Below are 22,673 nucleotides of genomic sequence, written 5' to 3'. Positions count from 1 at the left end.
AGCATGTACCTTAGTGAATTAGGAAAACCATGGAAAAACCAAATCAGGATGATGGGGGCAGAACAACTCCATCCTCCTAAACAAGAGGTCAGTGCCTTAACAGCTATATTGCTCCACTTAGTTGGTCCCTATTATATGATACTCCTTGAATTACACACAGTTTGTCCTAAGGACTCAAAATATGAGACTCAGTTCCATTCTTCATTGCCAAACACACTAAGGACACCCATTGGAGACTCCTGTACTGTAAAGATGCTGCGGTGCCCCTTGCACCAACTCCCACACATTCAGAAAGCAGATTCCGTGCCTACACACATTCAGCTATGCTCCTCAGTCCACCTGAAAAACCAAGTCACTGTCCCTCCCACAACGAGTGAGATTTGAACTCAGTAGGAGGACAAAACATTGCTGTCATGCTACACACATGATTTTCTTGTGAAAGCAGTTAACCATGATCACATAGTGAAATGTGACGGGATGTTTTATTTATCCCCTTTCTTTACTACCCGCTAATCTGAGTCCTCTAAATAATCATTAATTGTGTAGTGTGCATTATTTATGAAGAATGTTTTACCTGCCTTTTGAAACACATGTATCTTAGTGATCTTTTTCATTACCTTGGCAGTTTATTATGCTGTTTTATACTCTGATATATAGTGCTGTTTTGGTTTCCCAACCCCCCGCCCCCAACCCCTCCCCTCCCCCCCCCCCCCCCCCCGTCCCCCTTGGTAAACGTAAGTCCACATGGAATATATATGAGCTGTTAGTTATTATAATATTATGTGCTCATAACACTTAGATTTATGTGTGTGTCATTGATAATTTTTTACAATTACAAATATTTTACACTGTGCTTTGATTACTATACTTGTTTCAGTAAAACTTTGGTGCTGTTACATTGAAGCACATATTGACAATACCTATTGCGAGCGATGGCAGAAATGTAAGATGTCAGAACAGCTGATTTTGCTAGTCAGTAAGAACAATGTTTTGGTTTCAATTGTGGGCAAAACAAATATTGCATTTTGACATAATATCCTTTAGGATAATGTATATCTTAGTGCAGTGGAACTCAAGTTTTGCCAAAAAACATTGATACATGCAAGCATGTAATAAATGATTTAACGTGTGTTGTTATCATTATATTGTTGCAGATGTCATTTGTCTATGCAACAAAATAAGACCTTGTGTTATGGTACAAGGTTTTCACTGCTTTGTATTTAAGAAACACCAGGTAATACAGGCCACTAATGATGCTTTGAAAATACTAGGAAGCAACAAAAACAAACAGGCTTTTATTTAGTTAGGCTACATAGATGTATCACATCTCCAAGAATATAATAATATAGAAACAACTAATGAATTCCATAAAACATGACAATAACATTACCAGGATGTTATTGAAACAAACACATCACACTAAGGCTTGTACACTGTTGCTCCAGTCTTCATGAAATGCATAAATAAATCCCATTTTTGAGAATACCTTTCATGCCACACATATTCGAACAAATAACTATCAAAAAGTTTTTTGTACGGTCTGGTTCCGTGAAGGGTACCTTTGATGCTGTTTCTGTATGCACTTGTTTCAGAATCCTTAAATGTCACTTTATGCTTAACTATAAAGTAATTGAAACCTTGATCAATCCAGCTTTTGTATGATTTAAAACAGTCAGAAATAACTGTCATTCCTTGAAGGATGTACTCTTGGATGATACTAAGCAGCACCTCCTTTGTATCTCTGGGAAAATGCAAGTAGTTTCCTCTTTGGATTTCTCTGGAAATACAGCTTCCTGTTTTTTGTCTATCTCCTCCATGAATCCTTTGCCACCAAGTTTCTCGCCTTCTTTGGGACAACTTTCCCTGCATACTTCTCTGCAGAAGCTTTTTCAACCTACTACTGTGTTCTTGGAAAACTCCAATTCATCGGCAATAAAAAAGTTTGTGCATCTTTTGACTGAGAGACTACTTAGTTGTAGAATTTTTGCAATACTTAACTTGCTTCCCTCTAAACACTTTTTTTGCACTGTAACTAACTCTGGGATCAGGCTTTTTGCAGCTCCACTACACTCCTGTGGACTTTTTGTATGAGAAATAAGGCTCATCTTCCCCAACACATTTTGGACACTTCATAAAACTGTCTATAAAACAGTGCAGCATACACCATTTAACTATATCACCTTTGTGTCTCATAAGGACAAGGTCCCGTAGTGGACTGTTTCAGAGGTCACCACTGAAAACATAACAGAGTCAAATCGAACTCTCCACTTGAAAGAGTATGAAGACATCTGATCTGGTATTTGTTGTTGGCTACTTACAGAAACACCAAATGCAGCTTTAACATATATGGTTGTCTTCTAAGATGATTAGAGACAAACAAACTGAAGTCAGAAAATTAAAAGGTAATATCTGTGAAAATATACACACTGCAATAAAAGTTTTTCTGTGTTGGGCGATATAACCCCAATAATACAGCCCCATCCCCTTTCAGTGTCATCTGCTCAGAAGAATCTATGCAGCACATAAGAAAGGTATTAATGGGCCTTATATTAGTGCCCATTTATCACTACTATTACTGTTACAGGTTGAGACACATCATCCTTACACAGACCCAGGGCTATGCTACAGGTCAGCCCGACACCATAACCAGTTTGTCTGCCTTCACATTCGTAGCCTTCACCAAGTCACAACCAAACTTTTTCCTTCCAACATAACCTAGGTCATGGGCTACAGTACAGGCCAGTCCGTCACCACAGCCAGTATTTCTGCTTCCACATTCATTGGCTTGGTCAGATCATAACCATGTCTTCCAACCTAATCTTGGCCTTGGGCTATGCTACAGATTAGTCTGTCACCACAACCAATTTTTCTGCTTTCACATTTGTTGGTTTTACCAATTCACAACCAAACTGTTGCCTTCCAATCTAATCTATCCCTCAGTCTGTGCTGTAGGTAAGTGTGTCAAAGCAGTTAGTTTTTCTGCTTTCACATTTGTTACCTTTGCCAACTCACAACGAAACTATTGCCTTCCACCCTAACCCAGGCCTTGGGCTATGCTACAAGTCTGTCTCACCACAACTAGTTTCCCTGCTTTCATATTGTTGGCTTCATCAACTCACATTCAAACTGTCCCCTTACCCACTTAATCTAGAAATAACTAGACTACAGGTCATAATAAAGATGCCAGTGTGCTGTAACTGCTGAATCTAAAGAAAGGATCATCTGCACAACACATTTAATTCATCTCTCATTGGAACAAAAATTCACTTTTGAGTACAATTTACTTCCAATCAGACTGTCTCAAAATAAAGATTTCCGTAATTTTGACAGATCCCATAATAACGACCTCTACATAAAAGACACCAAACTGTGCGTATACTTCAACAATATCAATGCCAAGATAAAGCTAAAGTAGAAAATTAATAAAGGGCCCTTCATAAAATGAGAATAAGTTATAGCAGTCTGTCATCCACACAACAGTCCACATTTCAGGATAAAAATGCCTGTATACTGTAACAGCAGACACTAAAGAAAGAGCTGTGTATACAATTTACTTTCAATCAGACAACTACAAAACACAAATTTCTGTAATTCGGACATATCTGTGAATAGCTTCTTCAACATAAAGAATGCCTATACACAGTCTTTGGGCTCCCCTTACACTGAACTTTATTAGTAGTTAAACTTTTTATGGCTGCTGACAAGTTATTGAAAATGTGTATTCCTGAATAATTCTACACGAGAAGAAAGATTATACTAATCCCAAATATTCAGTTCTTGGGATTTCAGAATTAAGATATAGTGGTAGCCAACCTGCTGCTTCTGTGGGGTTATCTGTATATTAATCCAAAAATTTATATTCTGAACTGCTTATTGATAGAATTTCATGTCACAGTGTTTTCACCATTTGGACCACTCAATTTAAAGTGAATTTTTTTTTTTTCTGTGTTTGATTTTAAGTTCTCTTTTCCAAAGTGAGCTTTAGCCTTGCCAATAAAGTTTTGAAGCGCTTCAGTTCGGCTGCACTCACTGTCTGCACAACAACAATAGATGTGTCACAGGTGTACATAGTATCAAATACTCATTATCTAGAGAACCTGATATCATTTACATGACATATAAAAAGAAATAGTCCTAGAGTGGAGCCATGAGGAATGCATGGATTTATATTTCTTATTCTCGGTTGTCTCCTCTCCAGTATTTTTCCATTATCATATATAATATCTGTTCACTATTGTCTACATTTTGAATACGTTTCCAGCAATTGTATGAATTTTCTGGTGACAACAGTCATTGAAATTTCGATAAGAGCATGTTGTTATGTACTCTATCAGAGGCTTTTGAGAGCTCCAGTAATACTCTTGGTTCTTGGGACTTTTCATTTATTTTTTCAAGCGTATAACGGACAAACTGAACTCCTACTGACATGGTACTCTGAGCTCTCCTGAAACGACACTTAGTGAAACACTTAGTTTTGTTTTCTCTTATATGCACCACAGATTGGTAGATATGCTGTAAGGATATCCAATTTTTTAAATAACTCTTTACAGTGAGAATGACTACTACTTCTAGCTATTATTTTTACAGTCCTTTTTTGCAGTTTAAAAATAGTGCCCATATTGTGTGCCTTTGATCATCAGGAAAGAATCCCATAACTAAGAACTGAGTGCCCATGGGCATAGTAGGTCACCACAAGACAAAGGCTGTACAAATGGCTGCTAAAACACTAAGAGCACAACATGCAGATGACATTCTTTTTTGCCACACAAATGTGCTCATTCCGTGTTAGCTGGCTGTCAGTGTTCATCCCTAAAAAACTTTGTGTTTGTTGCACCATCTGTAGATTGATCTTCTATGTTTAATGTGACACAGTAACCTCTCCTCTTTATACTGAAATGTATACTGTTTTTTATTTGTGTTAATTGTTAATTTATTACATATAACTCGATCAGAAACATCCTTGAAGATTTCATTTGCATTCTGCAACAGGGGTTATGATATTTTATCAGTGACTATGATGTTGTTGTTATCTATAAGAGAACTTTTTCTCCATGTCTCGTACTGTCTGGAAAATCATTTGTATAAATTAAGAACGAAATCGGATCAGAATATATTACCCTGAGAGCACTTGTGTGTTTATATATTTCTTGTCTGACAATTGCTTTACTAAAAAATGAATCATTAGCAGGCGTGTGAAATAACTCTACTTTTGGCACCCTGTTTTCCAAATAAGGTTGAATCCATTCGTTCACTGTTCCTTTTACACCTACTGCTTCGGGCTTGGTTAGTGTTATTTTATGGTCAACAGTGTCAAAAACTTGAACAAATCTAAGTATATGCATGTAGCACAGTCATCGTTGTCAGTAACTGAGTCACAGTTGGAATCTGTAAACTGTATAGGTATAACACTTAAAAGGGACATTGAGTGTAATTATCACATAGACTCAGCCATGAATAAAGCAGGATAGCAGACTTTGGATTATTGGTAGCACACTAGGAAAATATAATCAACCTGCAAAGGAGGTTTGTTACAAATCACTTGTGCATCCCATCCTAGAATACTGCTCATGTGTGTAGGACAAGTAATAAATAGGACTAGGAGGGGATGTTGAATTTGTACAGAGAAGGGAAGCACAAATGGTCACACCGAGATGCTGAAAAAATTGAACTGGCAGACTCTTGAAGATAGACAGAAACTGTCCCAAGAAAGTCTACTCATAAAGTTTCAAGAACTGCCTATAAATAATGAATAGGAATATACTACATATCACTCCCACAGGAATCATGAGGATAAGGTTAGATTAATTACAGCATGCACATAGGCATTTAAACAATCATTTTTCTCACACTCCATATGTGAGTGAAACAGTGAAAAAGCCTAATAGCTGGTGGGACATAACCTATACCCTCTGCCATGCACTTCACAGTGTTTCACGTGTTCTGCAATGGCCGATATTTTACTTCTCCTGCTTCAGAAACCAAACTGTGCTTCATTAAAAAGATTGTATTTATTTGTGAAACTCATTCATCTCTCTTATTGAAAAGAATCGATTGCTACTCACAGTATAGAGGAGATGTTGAGTCGCAGACAAGCACAACAAAAAGACTGCTCTACATTTAAGTTTTTGGACAAAAGACCTTCTAAAGCAGAAAACACATATACATTCACACAAGCCCCCCCCCCCCCCCCCCCAAGTGGGCATGTGGACATACACACACACACACGACCAATCTCTCTTGTTATTGAGGCCAGACTCTGGACAACAACTGCGTCTTTTGGGAGATGCAGTCCGTGCATGGTGGTGGTAAGAAGGCTGAATCAGGGAGGGAGGGAGAGCAGGCAGGATAGGGGTGGGGAAAGATGTAGTGATGCTTATGGGAGCATGCAGGGATGTGGCTGGGACAAGGTAGCACTGCTAGGTGCAGTTGAAAGATTTGAAAGGGAGTGGGGAGTGGAAAAAGGGGAAAGTATAGGACAGGAAAAAGATCAATGGATGCATTGATGGAATATGAGGCTGTGTAGTGCTGGAGTGGAAGCAGGGAAGGGGATAGGTAGATGAAGGGCAAGACTAGTGAATGTTGAGACAAAGGGGTCACCGGAACAAAGGATATATTGCAGGGAGAGTTTCCACGTGTGCAATTCAGAAAAACTCGTGTTCATAGGAAGGATCCAGATGGCACAGACTGCAAAGCAGTTGTTGAAATGGAGCATGTTGTGTAGGGCAGCATGTTCAATGAACAAGTTGATCCAGCGTCTTATGGCCACAGTTTGTTGGCGGCCATTCGCGCAAACAGCTTCTTGGTTGTCATGCCCACATAGAAAGCAGCACAGTTGTTGCAGCTTGGTTTGTATATCATATGACTGCATTGACTGGTAGCCGCACCTTTGATGGTATAGTAAATGCCTGTGACTGATCTCGAGTTGGTGATAGTGGAAGAATGTGTGGGACTGCTCTTGCATCTTGGTCTCTAGCAGGAATGTGTCCCATGACACTGGGGGTTGGGGAGACTGTGGCCTGTCTGCAACTTAACATCTCTTCTTCAGAAATCTATTCTTTTCATAATGTTGTCATTATTTCATCCTGGAATTTTATCTGAGATAGATCTTTTACACAGTGTATCAATGAAACTGCAAATCCAAAATGGTATGATAGCTTCGGAAATAGTGAAATGAGATTGTGCTGTGGCATGTGCTTGTGTTAGACACATCATCTCACCAGTCTGTCATAACACAGACTCAGAGCACATTACATATGATGAAATCAGCCACTTACATCATCATATTTGCAATGCACAAACACTCAAACAACAAAAACTATTAACCATAAAATACGAATAAAGTAGATGCCCCAAACTAATATCAAAGTGTACATGCCAAGAAAACCAATGCTGTAATGTACGATTAGTGTTGAAGAAAGTGAAAGCACTGGTTTCCCCGAAAGGCCCAGAATTGTATTTGCTGGTCCTGCTTGCAGCATTCTTTGAAAGAATTATTGCATCACAGTTCTGCTAGACAAAGTCTTGTAATATTTCTTTTGAGCAGTATGCTCGACAGAACATATATTCAGCTCTAGGTAACCCATAAAATGTGCATTCTTTCTGCCATATTGTGGAATGCCGCCTCTGACATCCCATTACATTCTGTGTGTGAACAGAATGATCTTTCAGATCTATGTAGTTCAGACTGTGGTTCACTCTAAGCTGTTGAAAACCTTCAGTACCTAGAGTACCTTCAGTACCTATGTATGAACTGAAGCAGTTGCTAATGATTGTTGACTCAGGGAGGATCATTTCTTTGATTATTCTTACCAACACTTCCATGATCCAAACTGCAACTGGCTCAAGCAAGCATTTTTTTGGCTCTTTCTCAGTTCAAACTGAACACCTGTTTCCATGGCTTTTACAGCCTGTGCCACGTATTCTTTCCTCAAATTTCGCCTAGTCTATTTCTGCTACAACTCCTGGTCCCCTTAACTGTTGTGAATTGTTTATCGCCCACTCAATACACATTTCAAGTCAGAAGGAGACCAAAACCATAGACATGCTAAAATTTGTGACAAATCTCAGTGTCTTTGGATAATACATGGAGACCGACATGGTGCAGAAATCTGAGATTTTTCAGACCGACTTTTGCAAATGACTATACCAAGTACCGATCTGAACACTCCACTTGAATGTGCAGTACACATTGGCTATGCAATTAGCTTTCTGCACCTTCTGTCAGCACCATTAATGGAAAGAGTCCTCATTCAGCAAAAACTTATGCCTTGCATGACATCTGGAGCAGTCATTTGCTCATGGTATTATGTTGTGCTCCATCAGCCACAACCATAAGTCTAGTTTGGTTAATCTATAAAATACAACTTCACCCAGAAGGTGCCTGTGGTATTGACACCAGTTGAACGTTAATGTCACATTTGACTCTTGCAGAGGACCACAAGGGTTGTGCTATGAACCAGCCACAACAAGCTATAAATCTGCTTAAAAATGGACAGTTTCATCAAACAGGAAATTTATAACTTAGTTTAGTTTATAACAAATAGTTGGCTCCATCAACTATAGATGTGCTCTTAGTTTCCTGCCTATCTATGCCCGTGGAAACTGTGATGTCTTCAAGAAAATAGCCAGTTATTTGTGACAAGTAAGATTATACATTTCACTGCAGTGCCACAAGCTACAAATGGATCTGTCTCTACAGTCAGATTTCAGTTTAACCTAGTACTCAGGTTACTTAGAGCTCAATCTGTCACCAAAATCAGGTTTTTTGTGGCAATTCAAGCTGTGATCTTGTGTGCCAGCTTAAACATACCCTTGGAAATCGCAAAATAAAAAAATAAAAAAAATTAAAAGAGAAAAAAAAAATCTGCTGATAGCAGCCTACCCTCACACCTGGAAATCACGACATATTCGAAGAAGAACAGACAAATATTTGTGACAATGAAAAATATAAATGTTACTGCTTAACTCCTAGCAGTTTAATTTCTGTTGTTTCGTCCAAGACTAACCATACCCTTGGAAATTACGATAGAAAAGCCATGACATATTCAAAATAAAACAGCCAAATATTTCTCACAAACAAAAATAGAAATGTCATTGCTTTGTTCACAGCAATTTAAGCTGTGCTCTTACACCCCGAAAAAAAACCTATATTTGTGACAGCCAAAAGTTTATGTAAAGGCATAAATGTGCTTATATTGCATTGTATATTAATTTGTGTGTGCACGCGCGTGTGTGTGTTGTGTTCATGCACAATAATATAGTCTTGCTATAATTGGCTGACTAGTTGAAGTCTGCTGTGCTCACTGTTATTGGATAACTAGATTGTGCATCCTGTGGCTGCTGTGATTGACTGAAAGCAGCTAATTGAGTAGTCGCTATCTTAAATTCAGTGTCTCCGAAGCTAACACACCATATTTTGTGGATAACATATTTATACAAGTGCATTCCAAAAATATGCAGTTTCAATGATAGTGCCTTGAAGATTTTGTCAAGATGCATCTTTCACAGTATGGTTTGTTGTGGTACATTGCCAGGAAGTCCAAAACCGATATATATAAATATTCTATCAAGTTGTGCATACTTTAGCTTCTCTAGAAAAATACATGAGATACCGTGTATATGGAAGATGCTAAGATAACTAAATTCTGTGCAGTGTTTAAATTTATCTTTGGGACACATTTCAAAAAGTAGCAATTTCTACAGCAGCAGGTAATGGGGCTTATATGCTATATATACATGCCTTCAGAACAGACAGGAACCTCATTTATGCTTCTGACTTCTGATTTTTAATTGTTGTACTGTCTTCCTGATTTCAAGCTTTATTGTGGGAAACAACATCATTGTGCTCACTATGTAAGTCATAGCAGGTGCTGCATGTATTTTAGGAAGTTTTTGCTGCAGCTTCTCAGCAATCCCAGAGAAGTAATCATGCACATCATTTGCTAATTCCTGAGTCTTTTCTATTATTCTATCCACTTCTTTTATTTTTTTGATATTATACTTACATTGGCCTTTTCCGGTTTCTTGTTTTATAACATCCCACACTACTTTGCATTTAGTTTCTGTGTTGCATATTATTTTGCCATTGAATGAATTTTTTGAGCAAGCAGTAACATAGTGTGTGTTTTTTTATATTTGTTATAGTAATCTGTGAACTGTGGGTTAGTGCAGTGCTTTGGTAAAGAACTGAGAAATTTAGATACCCATAGTTATCCATCTATTTTCCTTACCTGCTGCTGTAGAAATTGCTACTTTTTGAAGTGTGTCCCAAAGATAAATTTAAACACTGCACAGAAATTAGTTATCTTAGCATCTTCCATATACACGGCATCTCAGGTTTTATTTGCAATTGCTCTAGAAAAATTATGTGTCTCACATCCCAAGAAGACTCTTTTTGTATTCCTGCACTTTTGCATGTTTTGTCAAGCCTGTCTTTAGCTTTATTATCTTATAGTAATTGTCTGAAAGGCAAAGATCTCTTATAAATACTTCACAATTTTTCCTTCCAATATATATAGGTACATGGTCTAAAACTGATGATGCTGATTGGTTCACTCACAATTCCATTAGTAAAACTTATGTTTCATTTTGACCTATTACTTTCTGTTTGTCTTTACTCTCTCAAGAACTGTCCATGGTAGTGTTTAATATTTTTCATGTTCGTATTTGCCCGGAAATTACCTTTCAAATGTAGTGTAAGGAATTATGTGGTTTAAGTTTTGCTCATTTATAATAGTTGAATGAGACTTGTCACATATTTAATCATTTGACCTCACTATAATATAATGTATCACATATCCAATAAATGGATTACATTTTATGTGATTGTCTGATTTTAAATAAATACCCTTCATACATACACTTTTTTTATTATGTTGTAGGGCACTCATTAAAAAGAGGCAGTATGGAGAAATTGAGCTTCCATTACAAGCAATAATGGAAGTAATGAAACATTTCCATAATTATATGGACATTCCCCAGATCAAACAACTAGCAGAGCAGGTGAGTTTGACTTTCACAAAACAGATTTGAATGTGGCCATGATATATTTGGACTGAGATTTTCACGAACATGAAAGAAATGACTCCATTGTTTTGCTTGATTTATACAATGACAGTTTGCTCTCAATATAAAATTAAATTGTAGCTGAAAGAGTAGCTGGAACATTTTGATGAACAGCTAATATAATTTAGGAGTTGAGTACTTGTCTTGTAGTATAGTGTAGCAATTTATTTGTTCAAAACTGTTATTGTAGTGAATGGCAGACATTGATAAGGGAAGATGTAATACTGTATTAAACATAAGCAGATGTTTCATCTGTGATTAATTTAGGCAGCTGTGGACATTCCTCAGGCACACAAATTATAAATCTTGTAATAATAATGATTTATTTGGCTTCTGAATAAGCACAAGAAACTATCACTTGTCAATCACATATCGGTAACAGAATAAAATATAATAGCTCAGAGTTGCCATCAAAAAGGTCAAATAATTAATTTGCAAGATCTGAATTGAACCTTCAACACTCCCCCTCAATTCAACTATATCCAGTATTTCCACACACTTGCAGAAAGAATCATGATGTAGACTTCTGTCTTCTCTACTGCCAAAGTCTGCATCTGCATAGCAGAAAGCCATCTATGCTCCTCATCTTGCATACCGCAAACCAAGATCCAATTTTCCTTTCATATATCTTTTAAATCCCTTCCAATGGCATTACATTGGTTTGTTTTGGGATGTGCCGAAATAATATATTGCTACACTCAGATCCTTTTGTGTTGTAAGCATAGGATATATCAAACAACGTATTAATTGATGAAATGGTGTAGAATTGTCTATCCTGTCTGGTAAGTCTCCCCTGACCCGCGGTTCTGGGTGATGTTCTCGAACTCTACCCATTTTCCTAGACCTCTCCAGTCCTTTTTGCTTCACCCCTCTTCCTTCCCCTTTGACCCTTCTGTCTGAAGAAGGAGCCAATGGCTCCAAAAGCTTGACTAATTATAACCTTCTTTTATGTGTGTGTTCTGCCACCGCTTGGTGAGTAGATCTTTTATCCATCCAATTAAATTAGTATGTAATCTTGATCATTATACTTATTTCTGGTTTGCTTTCCATTGTCAGTTTGGGCTCCATTGGTGTCAAAGCATTTCATTAGTTTCCACCTCTATATAGGCTGACTCATAATCATTCTGTCATCTGACCTTCTGAAATCAAAGACAAGAAATGGGTCATCCCATATCTCACATAAAAAATCACTTTTCCAAAGGCTTTTAAACTTGTTGATATCAGAGTTGCTTGCAGCAGTTGCCGGTATATTGTTGTCTATGTATAATATAAGATAGGATCTACTACCTCCCGAACTTCTGTCAACATTTGACTGTCTAAGACCAATATTTTTGACAAAACTATCAAACGTTGTATTCCGCATATGAGGAGTCTGCTTAAATCCATACAAGGCCTTTTTTAATTTGAAGATTTGATTCTTTCTTCATGTGACAGCTTGAGGGATCTTAATGTAGACATCATCTATTTCCCCATGTTGTTGTGGTCTTCAGTCTTGAGACTGGTTTGATGCAGCTCTCCATGCTACTCTATCCTGTGCAAGCTTCTTCATCTCCCAGTACCTACTGCAACCTACATCCTTCTGAATCTGCTTAGTGTATTCATCTCTTGGTCTCCCTCTACTATTTTTACCCTCCACGGTGCCCTCCAGTGCTAAATTTGTGATCCCTTGATGCCTCAAAACATGTCCTACCAACCGATCCCTTCTTCTAGTCAAGTTGTGCCACAAACTCCTCTTCTCCCCAATTCTATTCAATACCTCCTCATTAGTTACGTGATCTACCCACCTTATCTTCAGCATTCTTCTGTAGCACCACATTTCGAAAGCTTCTATTCTCTTCTTGTCCAAACTAGTTATCGTCCATGTTTCACTTCCATACATGGCTACACTCCATACAAATACTTTCAGAAACGACTTCCTGACACTTAAATCTATGCTTGATGTTAACAAATTTCTCTTCTTCAGAAGCACTTTCCTTGGCATTACCAGTCTACATTTTATATCCTCTCTACTTCGACCATCATCAGTTATTTTGCTCCCCAAATAGCAAAACTCCTTTACTACTTTAAGTGTCTCATTTCCTAATCTAATTCCCTCAGCATCACCCGACTTAATTTCACTACAGTCCATTATCCTCATTTTGCTTTTGTTGATGTTCATCTTATATCCTCCTTTCAAGACACTGTCCATTCCGTTCAACTGCTCTTCCAAGTCCTTTGCTGTCTCTGACAGAATTACAATGTCATCGGCGAACCTCAAAGTTTTTACTTCTTCTCCATGAATTTTAATACCTACTCTGAATTTTTCTTTTGTTTCCTTTACTGCTTCCTCAATATACAGTTTGAATAACATCGGGGAGAGGCTGCAACCCTGTCTTACTCCCTTCCCAACCACAGCTTCCCTTTCATGCCCCTCGACTCTTATAACTGCCACCTGGTTTCTGTACAAATTGTAAATAGCCTTTCGCTCCCTGTATTTTATCCCTGCCACCTTTAGAATTTGAAAGAGAGTATTCCAGTCAACATTGTCAAAAGCTTTCTCTAAGTCCACAAATGCTAGAAACGTAGGTTTGCCTTTCCTTAATCTTTCTTCTAAGATAAGTCGTAAGGTCAGTATTGCCTCACGTGTTCCAGTATTTCTACGGAATCCAAACTGATCTTCCCCGAGGTCGGCTTCTATTAGTTTTTCCATTCGTGTGTAAAGAATTTGTGTTAGTATTTTGCAGCTGTGGCTTATTAAACTGATTGTTCGGTAATTCTCACATCTGTCAACACCTGCTTTCTTTGGGATTGTAATTATTATATTCTTCTTGAAGTCTGAGGGTATTTCGCCTGTCTCATACATCTTGCTCACCAGATGGTAGAGTTTTGTCATCACTGGCTCTCCCAAGGCCATCAGTAGTTCTAATGGAATGTTGTCTACTCCCGGGGCCTTGTTTCGACTCAGGTCTTTCAGTGCTCTGTCAAACTCTTCACGCAGTATCTTATCTCCCATTTCGTCTTCATCTACATCCTCTTCCATTTCCAAAATATTGTCCTCAAGTACATCGCCCTTGTATAAACCCTCTATATACTCCTTCCACCTTTCTGCCTTCCCTTCTTTGCTTAGAACTGGGTTGCCATCTGAGCTCTTGATATTCATACAAGTGGTTCTCTTCTCTCCAAAGGTCTCTTTAATTTTCCTGTAGGCAGTATCTATCTTACCCCTAGTGAGACAAGCCTCTACATCCGTACATTTGTCCTCTAGCCATCCCTGCTTAGCCATTTTGCACTTCCTGTCGATCTCATTTTTGAGACGTTTGTATTCCTTTTTGCCTGATTCATTTACTGTATTTATATATTTTCTCCTTACATCAATTAAATTCAATATTTCTTCTGTTACCCAAGGATTTCTATTAGCCCTCGTCTTTTTACCTACTTGATCGTCTGCTGCCTTCACTACTTCATCCCTCAGAGCTACCCATTCTTCTTCTACTGAATTTCTTTCCCCTATTCCTGTCAATTGTTCCCTTATGCTCTCCCTGAAACTCTCTACAACCTCTGGTTCTTTCAGTTTATCCAGGTCCCATCTCCTTAAATTCCCACCTTTTTGCGGTTTCTTCAGTTTCAATCTGCAGTTCATAACCAATAGATTGTGGTCAGAATCCACATCTGCCCCAGGAAATGTCTTACAATTTAAAACCTGGTTCCTAAATCTCTGTCTTACCATTATATAATCTATCTGATACCTTTTAGTATCTCCAGGGTTCTTCCAGGTATACAACCTTCTTTTATGATTCTTGAACCAAGTGTTAGCTATGATTAAGTTATGCTCTGTGCAAAATTCTACCATGCGGCTTCCTCTTTCATTCCTTCCCCCCAATCAATATTCACCTACTATGTTTCCTTCTCTCCCTTTTCCTACTGACGAATTCCAGTCACCCATGACTATTAAATATTCGTCTCCCTTCACTACCTGAATAATTTCTTTTATCTCGTCATACATTTCATCTATTTCTTCATCCTCTGCAGAGCTAGTTGGCATATAAACTTGTACTACTGTAGTAGGCATGGGCTTTGTGTCTATCTTGGCCACAATAATGCGTTCACTATGCTGTTTGGTGTAGCTAACCCGCACTCCTATTTTTTTTAGTCTGTATTAAACTTACTCCTGCATTACCCCTATTTGATTTTGTATTTATAACCCTGTAATCACCTGACCAAAAGTCTTATTCCTCCTGCCACCGAACTTCAGTAATTCCCACTATATCTAACTTTAACCTATCCATTTCCCTTTTTAAATTTTCTAACCTACCTGCCCGATTAAGGGATCTGACATTCCACACTGCGATCCGTAGAACGCCAGTTTTATTTCTCCTGATAACGACGTCCTCCTGAGTAGTCCCTGCCCGGAGATCCGAATGGGGGACTATTTTACCTCCGGAATATTTTATCCAAGAGGACGCCATCATCATTTAACCATACAGTAAAGCTGCATGCCCTTGGGAAAAATTACGGCTGTAGTTTCCCCTTGCTTTCAGCCGTTCGCAGTACCAGCACAGCAAGGCCGTTTTGGTTAATGTTACAAGGCCAGATCAGTCAATCATCCAGACTGTTGTCCCTGCAACTACTGAAAAGGCTGCTGCCCCTCTTCAGGAACCACATGTTTGTCTGGCCTCTCAACAGATACCCCTCCGTTGTGGTTGCACCTACGGTACGGCCATCTGTATCGCTGAGGCACGCAAGCCTCCCCACCAACGGCAAGGTCCATGGTTCATGGGGGGGTTCCCCATGTAGAAAGGCATTTTTGACATCCATTTGGCATCTATATAGATCCTCTTCAATGATGATCGATACCAATGTTTTCAGCATAGCCAAATATGCAACAGGACAGTACATTTCATCATAATCATAACCCTACCTCAGAGCACAGCCTTTAATTACAAGCCTTGCTGTATATTTTTCAATTTTCAAATCTTGATTCCATTTAATTTTGAAGACTCATTTTCTATCAATTCGTTTCTTCTCTGGACAAGACTCAGGCAACTCCCATGTCTCATTAAATTCCAGAGACTTAATTTCTTTGTTGATAGTTTCTCTCCATTCATTTCATTGTGTCTCCATTGTATATCATTATAGCATTCAGGAACATCACTGACAAACAATTCAGCATGCAAGGCCATTACTGCATGAGTGTCAAATTGTGCAGGCATCCAACATTCCTTCTTGTGTTGTCAAAGAGTTCGTCCCACTTCCAGTGTCTTGACCAATTCACTTAGAATTTCCACATTCTTTCTTGTTTTTGTTTGTCTTTTATTTGTCAGTCCTGTCATGCCACTGGTAACTAGTTGTTCTGCCAAAAGTGAATTTTGTTTTATCAAAAATTACGTAATTTCCTGAAATTACTTTCTTCAGTTCAGGCATCAAAATCTGCATCCATTTGGACGGAAGTCAATGAAATACATCTGAGACAGCAAGAATGAATTTACTAACTATAAGTTCTTTGGAATTTTTAAAAAAGCTTCACAATCATTTTCATGGGTTTGGGATTGACTAATGTTACCTTATGCTGTGCTTTCTTTTTGTGTTGGTTATCACCTTGCATGTATCAACTCCTTTGCCAACTGGCCCCCTGCAGGAGCTGTCTTCACTCTCTTTTGATACCACATGTGACCTTCTTTTGAACTACCACTGTAAACAGACATACATCATTGCCACTTTAGTGGAATTCTGTGGTGTCACAAGAAACCGGAACATTCCGATAAGACTCGGCAGCTGAGCTTCACTGTTTAAGCTGTCGTTGTCACTTTGTCATCGGAGCTGTATGCCGACCAAATGGTTCATGATGCAAACATTCGGCTGACTCCCAATTTTGTGAGCAGGACCTTCGATGTGAAAACCCTTCTCTCTTGGATGTTCTGTCTATTACACAATCGTTTGAGAGCTGTGCCCACAGCTTGTGGTCTGGTGCCTAGGGTTGCTGCCTCTGGATCACGGGGTCCCAAGCTTGATTCCCAGCCAGTTCGGGGATATTCTACATCTACATCTACATCTACATCTACATGACTACTCTGCAATTCACATTTAAGTGCTTGGCAGAGGGTTCATCGAACCACAATCATACTATCTCTCTACCATTCCACTCCCGAACAGCGCGCGGGAAAAACGAACACCTAAATCTTTCTGTTCGAGCCCTGATTTCTCTTATTTTATTTAGATGATCGTTCCTACCTATGTAGGTTGGGCTCAACAAAATATTTTCGCATTCGGAAGAGATAGTTGGTGACTGAAATTTCGTAAATAGATCTCGCTGCGACGAAAAACGTCTTTGCTGTAATGACTTCCATCCCAATTCGCGTATCATATCTGCCACACTCTCTCCCCTACTACGTGATAATACAAAACGAGCTGCCCTTTTTTGCACCCTTTCGATGTCCTCCGTCAATCCCACCTGGTAAGGATCCCACACCACGCAGCAATATTCTAACAGAGGACGAACGAGTGTTGTGTAAGCTGTCTCTTTAGTGGACTTGTTGCATCTTCTAAGTGTCCTGCCAATGAAACGCAACCTTTGGCTCGCCTTCCCCACAATATTATCTATGTGGTCTTTCCAACTGAAGTTGTTCGTAATTTTAACACCCAGATACTTAGTTGAATTGACAGCCTCGAGAATTGTACTATTTATCTAGTAATCGAATTCCAACGGATTTCTTTTGGAACTCATGTGGATCAGCTCACACTTTTCGTTATTTAGCGTCAACTGCCACCTGCCACACCATACAGCAATCTTTTCTAAATCGCTTCGCAACTGATACTGGTCTTCGGATGACCTTACTAGACGGTAAATTACAGCATCATCTGCAAACAACCTAAGAGAACTGCTCAGATTGTCACCCAGGTCATTTATATAGATCAGGAACAGCAGAGGTCCCAGGACGATTCCCTGGGGAACACCTGATATCACTTCAGTTTGACTCGATGATTTGCCGTCTATTACTACGAACTGCGACCTTCTTGACAGGAAATCTCGAATCCAGTCGCACAACTGAGACGATACCCCATAGGCCTGCAGCTTGATTAGAAGTCGCTTGTGAGGAACGGTGTCAAAAGCTTTCCGGAAATCCCCTATCTATAGCAGCCATTACTTCGTGCGAATAAAGAACTAGCTGCGTTGCACAAGAACGATGTTTTCTCAAACCATGCTGATTACATATCAATAGATCGTTCCCTTCGAGGTGATTCATAATGTTTGAATACAGTATATGCTCCAAAACCCTACTGCAAACCGACGCCAATGATATAGGTCTGTAGTTAGATGGATTATTCCTACTACCCTTCTTAAATGCTGGTGCGACCTGCGCAATTTTCCAGTCTGTAGGTACAGATCTATCGGTGAGCGAGCGGTTGTATATGAGTGCTAAGTAGGGAGCTATTGTACAGGTATCAGCATAATCTGAAAGGAACCTAATCGGTATACAATCTGGACCTGAAGACTTGCCCGTATCAAGCGATTTGAGTTGCTTCGCAATCCCTAAGGTATCTACTTCTAAGAAACTCATGCTAGCAGCTGTTCGTGTTTCAAATTCTGGAATATTCCATTCATCTTCCCTGGTGAAGGAATTTCGGAAAACTGCGTTCAATAACTCCGCTTTAGCGGCACAGTCGTTGGTAACAGTACCATCGGCACTGCGCAGTGAAGGTATTGACTGCGTCTTGCCGTTTGTGTACTTTACATACAACCAGAATTTCTTCGGATTTTCTACCAAATTTCGAGACAATGTTTCGTTGTGGAACCTATTAAAGGCATCTTGCATTGAAGTCTGTGCCAAATTTCGCGCGTCTGTAAATTTTAGCCAATCTTCGGGATTTCGCGTTCTTCTGAACTTCGGATGCTTTTTCCGTTGCCTCTGCAACAGAGTTCGGACCTGTTTTGTGTACCACGGGGGATCAGTTCCATCTCTTACCAATTTATGAGGTATGAATCTCTCAATTGCTGTTGCTACTGTATGTTTGAATTTGAGCCACATCTCGTCTACATTTGCATAGTCAGTTCGGAAGGAATGGAGATTGTCTCTTAGGAAGGCTTCTAGTGACACTTTATCTGCTTTTTTAAATAAAATTATTTTGCGTTTGTTTCTGGTGGATTTGGAAGAAACGGTATTGAGCCTAGCTACAATGACCTTGTGATCACTAATCCCTGTTATCAGTCATGATGCTCTCTATCAGCTCTGGATTGTTTGTGGCTAAGAGGTCAAGTGTGTTTTCGCAACCATTTACAATTCGCGTGGGTTCGTGGACTAACTGCTCAAAATAATTTTCGGAGAAAGCATTTAGGACAATCTCGGAAGATGTTTTCTGCCTACCACCGGTTTTGAACAAGTATTTTTGCCAACATATCGAGGGAAGGTTGAAGTCCCCACCAACTATAACCATATGTGTGGGGTATTTATTTGTTACGAGACTTAAATTTTCTCTGAACTGTTCAGCAACTGTATCATCGGAGTCTGGGGGTTGGTAGAAGGAGCCAATTATTAACTTAGTTCGGCTGTTAAGTATAACCTCCACCCATACCAATTCGCACGGAGTATCTACTTCGACTTCACTACAAGATAAACCACTACTGACAGACACAAACACTCCACCACCAATTCTGCCTAATCTATCTCTCCTGAACACCGTCTGAGACTTCATAAAAATTTCTGTATAACTTATTTCAGGCTTTAACCAGCTTTCTGTACCTATAACGATTTCAGCTTCTGTGCTTTCTATTAGCGCTTGAAGCTCAGGGACTTTCCCAGCACAACTACAACAATTTACAAATACAATTCCGACTGTTCCTTGATCCAAGCACGTCCTGTATTTGCCATGCACCCTTTGAGATTGCAGCCCACCCTGTACTTTCCCGAGGCCTTCTAACCTAAAAAACCGCCCAGTCCACGCCACACAGTCTCCACTACCTGTGTAGCCGCCAGCTGAGTGTAGTGAACTCCTGACCTATTCAGCGGAACCCGAAACCCCACCACCCTATGGCGCAAGTCAAGGAATCTGCAGCAAAACCGTCTGAGCCTTTGATTCAGACCCTCCACCCGGCTCTGCACCAAAGGTCCGCAGTCGGTTCTGTCAATGATGCTGCAGATGGTGATCTCTGCCTTCATCTCGTAAGCAAGACCGGCAACCTTCACTAAATCAGATACCCGCTGGAATCCAGAGAGAATTTCCTCAGATCCAAAGCGACACACGTCATTAGTGCCGACACGTGCCACCACCTACAGCTGGCTGCACCCTGTGCTCTTCATGCCATCCGGAAGGACCCTTTCCACATCAGGAATGACTCCACCCGGAATGCACACGGAGTGCCCACTGGATTTCTTCCCCTCCTTAGCCGCCATACCCCTAAGGGGCCCCATTACGTGCCTAACATTGGAGCTCCCAACTACCAATAAGCCCACCCTCTGTGATTGCCCGGACCTTGAAGGCTGAGAATCATCCTCTGAAACAGGGCAGGCAGCTGCATCTGGCTCAGCCAGAGACAGTGCCTGAAACCTGTTCATCAGACGCACCGGGGAGGCTTTCTGATCAGCCTCCGGGGATGTCTTTCGCTGCCTGTCACGCCTTGGAACGACCTCCCAATCAACCACAGGCGAGGGCTCAGCCCCACTGCGGGCAGCAACCGTGGCAACCACAGCGGCAGACCGATCTGGGGACAGACGGGACGAGGTTGACATCCCCGTGATACCCAAGTCCGGCTCCCCACAGTGGCAACAGCCTCAAGCTGTGCAACCGAAGTCAGCGCCGCTTGCAGCTGTGAGCGAAGGGATGAGAACTCAGCCCTCATCCGAACACAGCAATCACAGTCCCTGTCCATTCTACTCGATGCTGAAGAACAGTTACTGAAACACGAGTCCCTGCCTAGATAACACAAGGGAAACACGCAAAGAATGTATTAACTACCCTGTGCAAATGCCTAACGACTGCGCTACAATCTGCCTGAATTTATGATTACAGTAACTAAAACTCAAAATTACACCTCCTATACGAAACTCACACGCAATTTAAGTAAGAATCTATGAAGTAAACACTAAAGCGCGATGCTTCAACTCTCAAATACTATAATACGCCCGAAATTTATGAATTAAACAATGTAAGTACCCAAAAACACACAAAGAAATTAAGAATTAAACTATGTAACAAATAAGTAAGCTAGGGGTATACGACTTGCTGCTGCAGCTGCTTATCCAACGGCGGCAGGGAGCACACTCTCTGCATGAGGACTGGGTGTTGGTGTTGTTATTATAATTTCATCATCATTCGGGAAAAGGGTGAAACTGGACTGTGAAAAGATTGGGAATTTGCACAGGCACTGATAACCGCATTGTTGAGCGTCCCACAAACCAGTCACAGGGGAACGATATAGTGGCAGCGGTCCACACATGAGCAAAATATAATAGTGATCAGCCCAACTCAATGCGGTAGCCACGCCCACTTTAGCAGCACAGCATAGACAACAACGCGGTCAGATTGTTCTAAGCAGTGGGCCATTTGCTGCCATTGCAACAAAATGGGCCACATTGCTCCTGTTTGTAATGCAAAATTCCAACAGCCTATTGCTGATATGGACATCATTTGTGTATCGGCAATCTCTGTTGCACCCAATAAACTTTTTATGGATGTCAAGGTTTATAAACAGTTTTGCACATGCAAGTTGACACAGAAGCTGCTGTGTCATTATTCAACTTGCAAATATGCATGGACTTAGGTTCTCCCCCTTTAGTGCCAGTGTCACGTACATTAGTCACCTACAATAGACAAAGCATTCCAATATTAGGTAGTTTCTCAGTCCCAGTCACATATAAATCTGTGGTTCATCTGCTCACTTTTCTGTTGGTGAACAATGCACACAATGAAAATTTGTTTGGTTTGGATGCCTGTAACTTTTATGGGTTTGCTATGTCCAGTGAAGTTAATCTCATCTCTGATCTAGTGCCTTATACAAAACTCTATCCTTTATGCTCTGAATTTTTCTCCATGTTTTCTGCAGGCTTGGGTTGTGCCAATAATTTCAAAGCTCATATCACCATGAAACCTTCAGTCAGATCTTGTTTCTTTTGGGGTCGCCCGGTGCCGATGGCACTCTGTGACCAAGTCAAGAAGGAGCTCAATCGCCTCATGGTCATCGGGGTTGTTCAACAGATCGTTTCCATCGAATTAGCAACCCCATTAGTTATTGTTAGGAAGCCATCAGGGCAGTTACACCTTTACAGTGATTTCAGAGTTTCTGTTAATGCTCAGTCTATCATTGACATGTGTCCTTTGCTGTGCCCTGACGAACTTTTAGCTAAGCTTAGTAGTGGTCAGTACTTTTCCAAGATCAACCTCTCGAGTGCATATTTGCACCTTCCTGTTGATGCTGGCTCTCAGCAGCTTCTGGTCGCTAATACACCTTTTGGCTTCTATCAATACTTGTGGTTACCATTTTTCGTGGCCAGCACCCCAGCAATTTTTCAATAGTTTCTTGAATAACTCACAAGGTCTGTGCCTGGCTGTACCAACTATCTTGGTGATATTGTGGTCTCAGGCTCCTCCACTGCTGAACATCTCAACAAGTTAAGTACACTCTTTTCAATGTTACAGGC

At 40.1% G+C, this 22,673-nt stretch overlaps 2 protein-coding genes across 2 annotated transcripts in view; both read left to right on the top strand.

Moving 5' to 3' along the window:
- The window catches only part of LOC126203065 (39S ribosomal protein L44, mitochondrial), a 644,782-nt gene that overhangs the window by 96,091 nt on the left and 526,018 nt on the right, over positions 1–22,673 (top strand). The gene's annotated exons all lie outside the window — the stretch shown is intronic.
- Positions 1–22,673, top strand: part of LOC126203059 (vacuolar protein sorting-associated protein 53 homolog) — a 155,659-nt gene that overhangs the window by 1,082 nt on the left and 131,904 nt on the right. Inside the window, exon 4 of the mRNA XM_049937297.1 lies at positions 10,881–11,001. Coding sequence (XP_049793254.1) covers positions 10,881–11,001 — 121 coding nt within the window. The remainder of the gene's footprint in view (positions 1–10,880; positions 11,002–22,673) is intronic.

Source organism: Schistocerca nitens, chromosome 9 (genome assembly GCF_023898315.1).
Source record: "Schistocerca nitens isolate TAMUIC-IGC-003100 chromosome 9, iqSchNite1.1, whole genome shotgun sequence".
NCBI classification, from domain to species: Eukaryota; Metazoa; Arthropoda; class Insecta; order Orthoptera; family Acrididae; genus Schistocerca; species Schistocerca nitens.
This window is presented reverse-complemented; position numbering and strand designations above follow the sequence as displayed.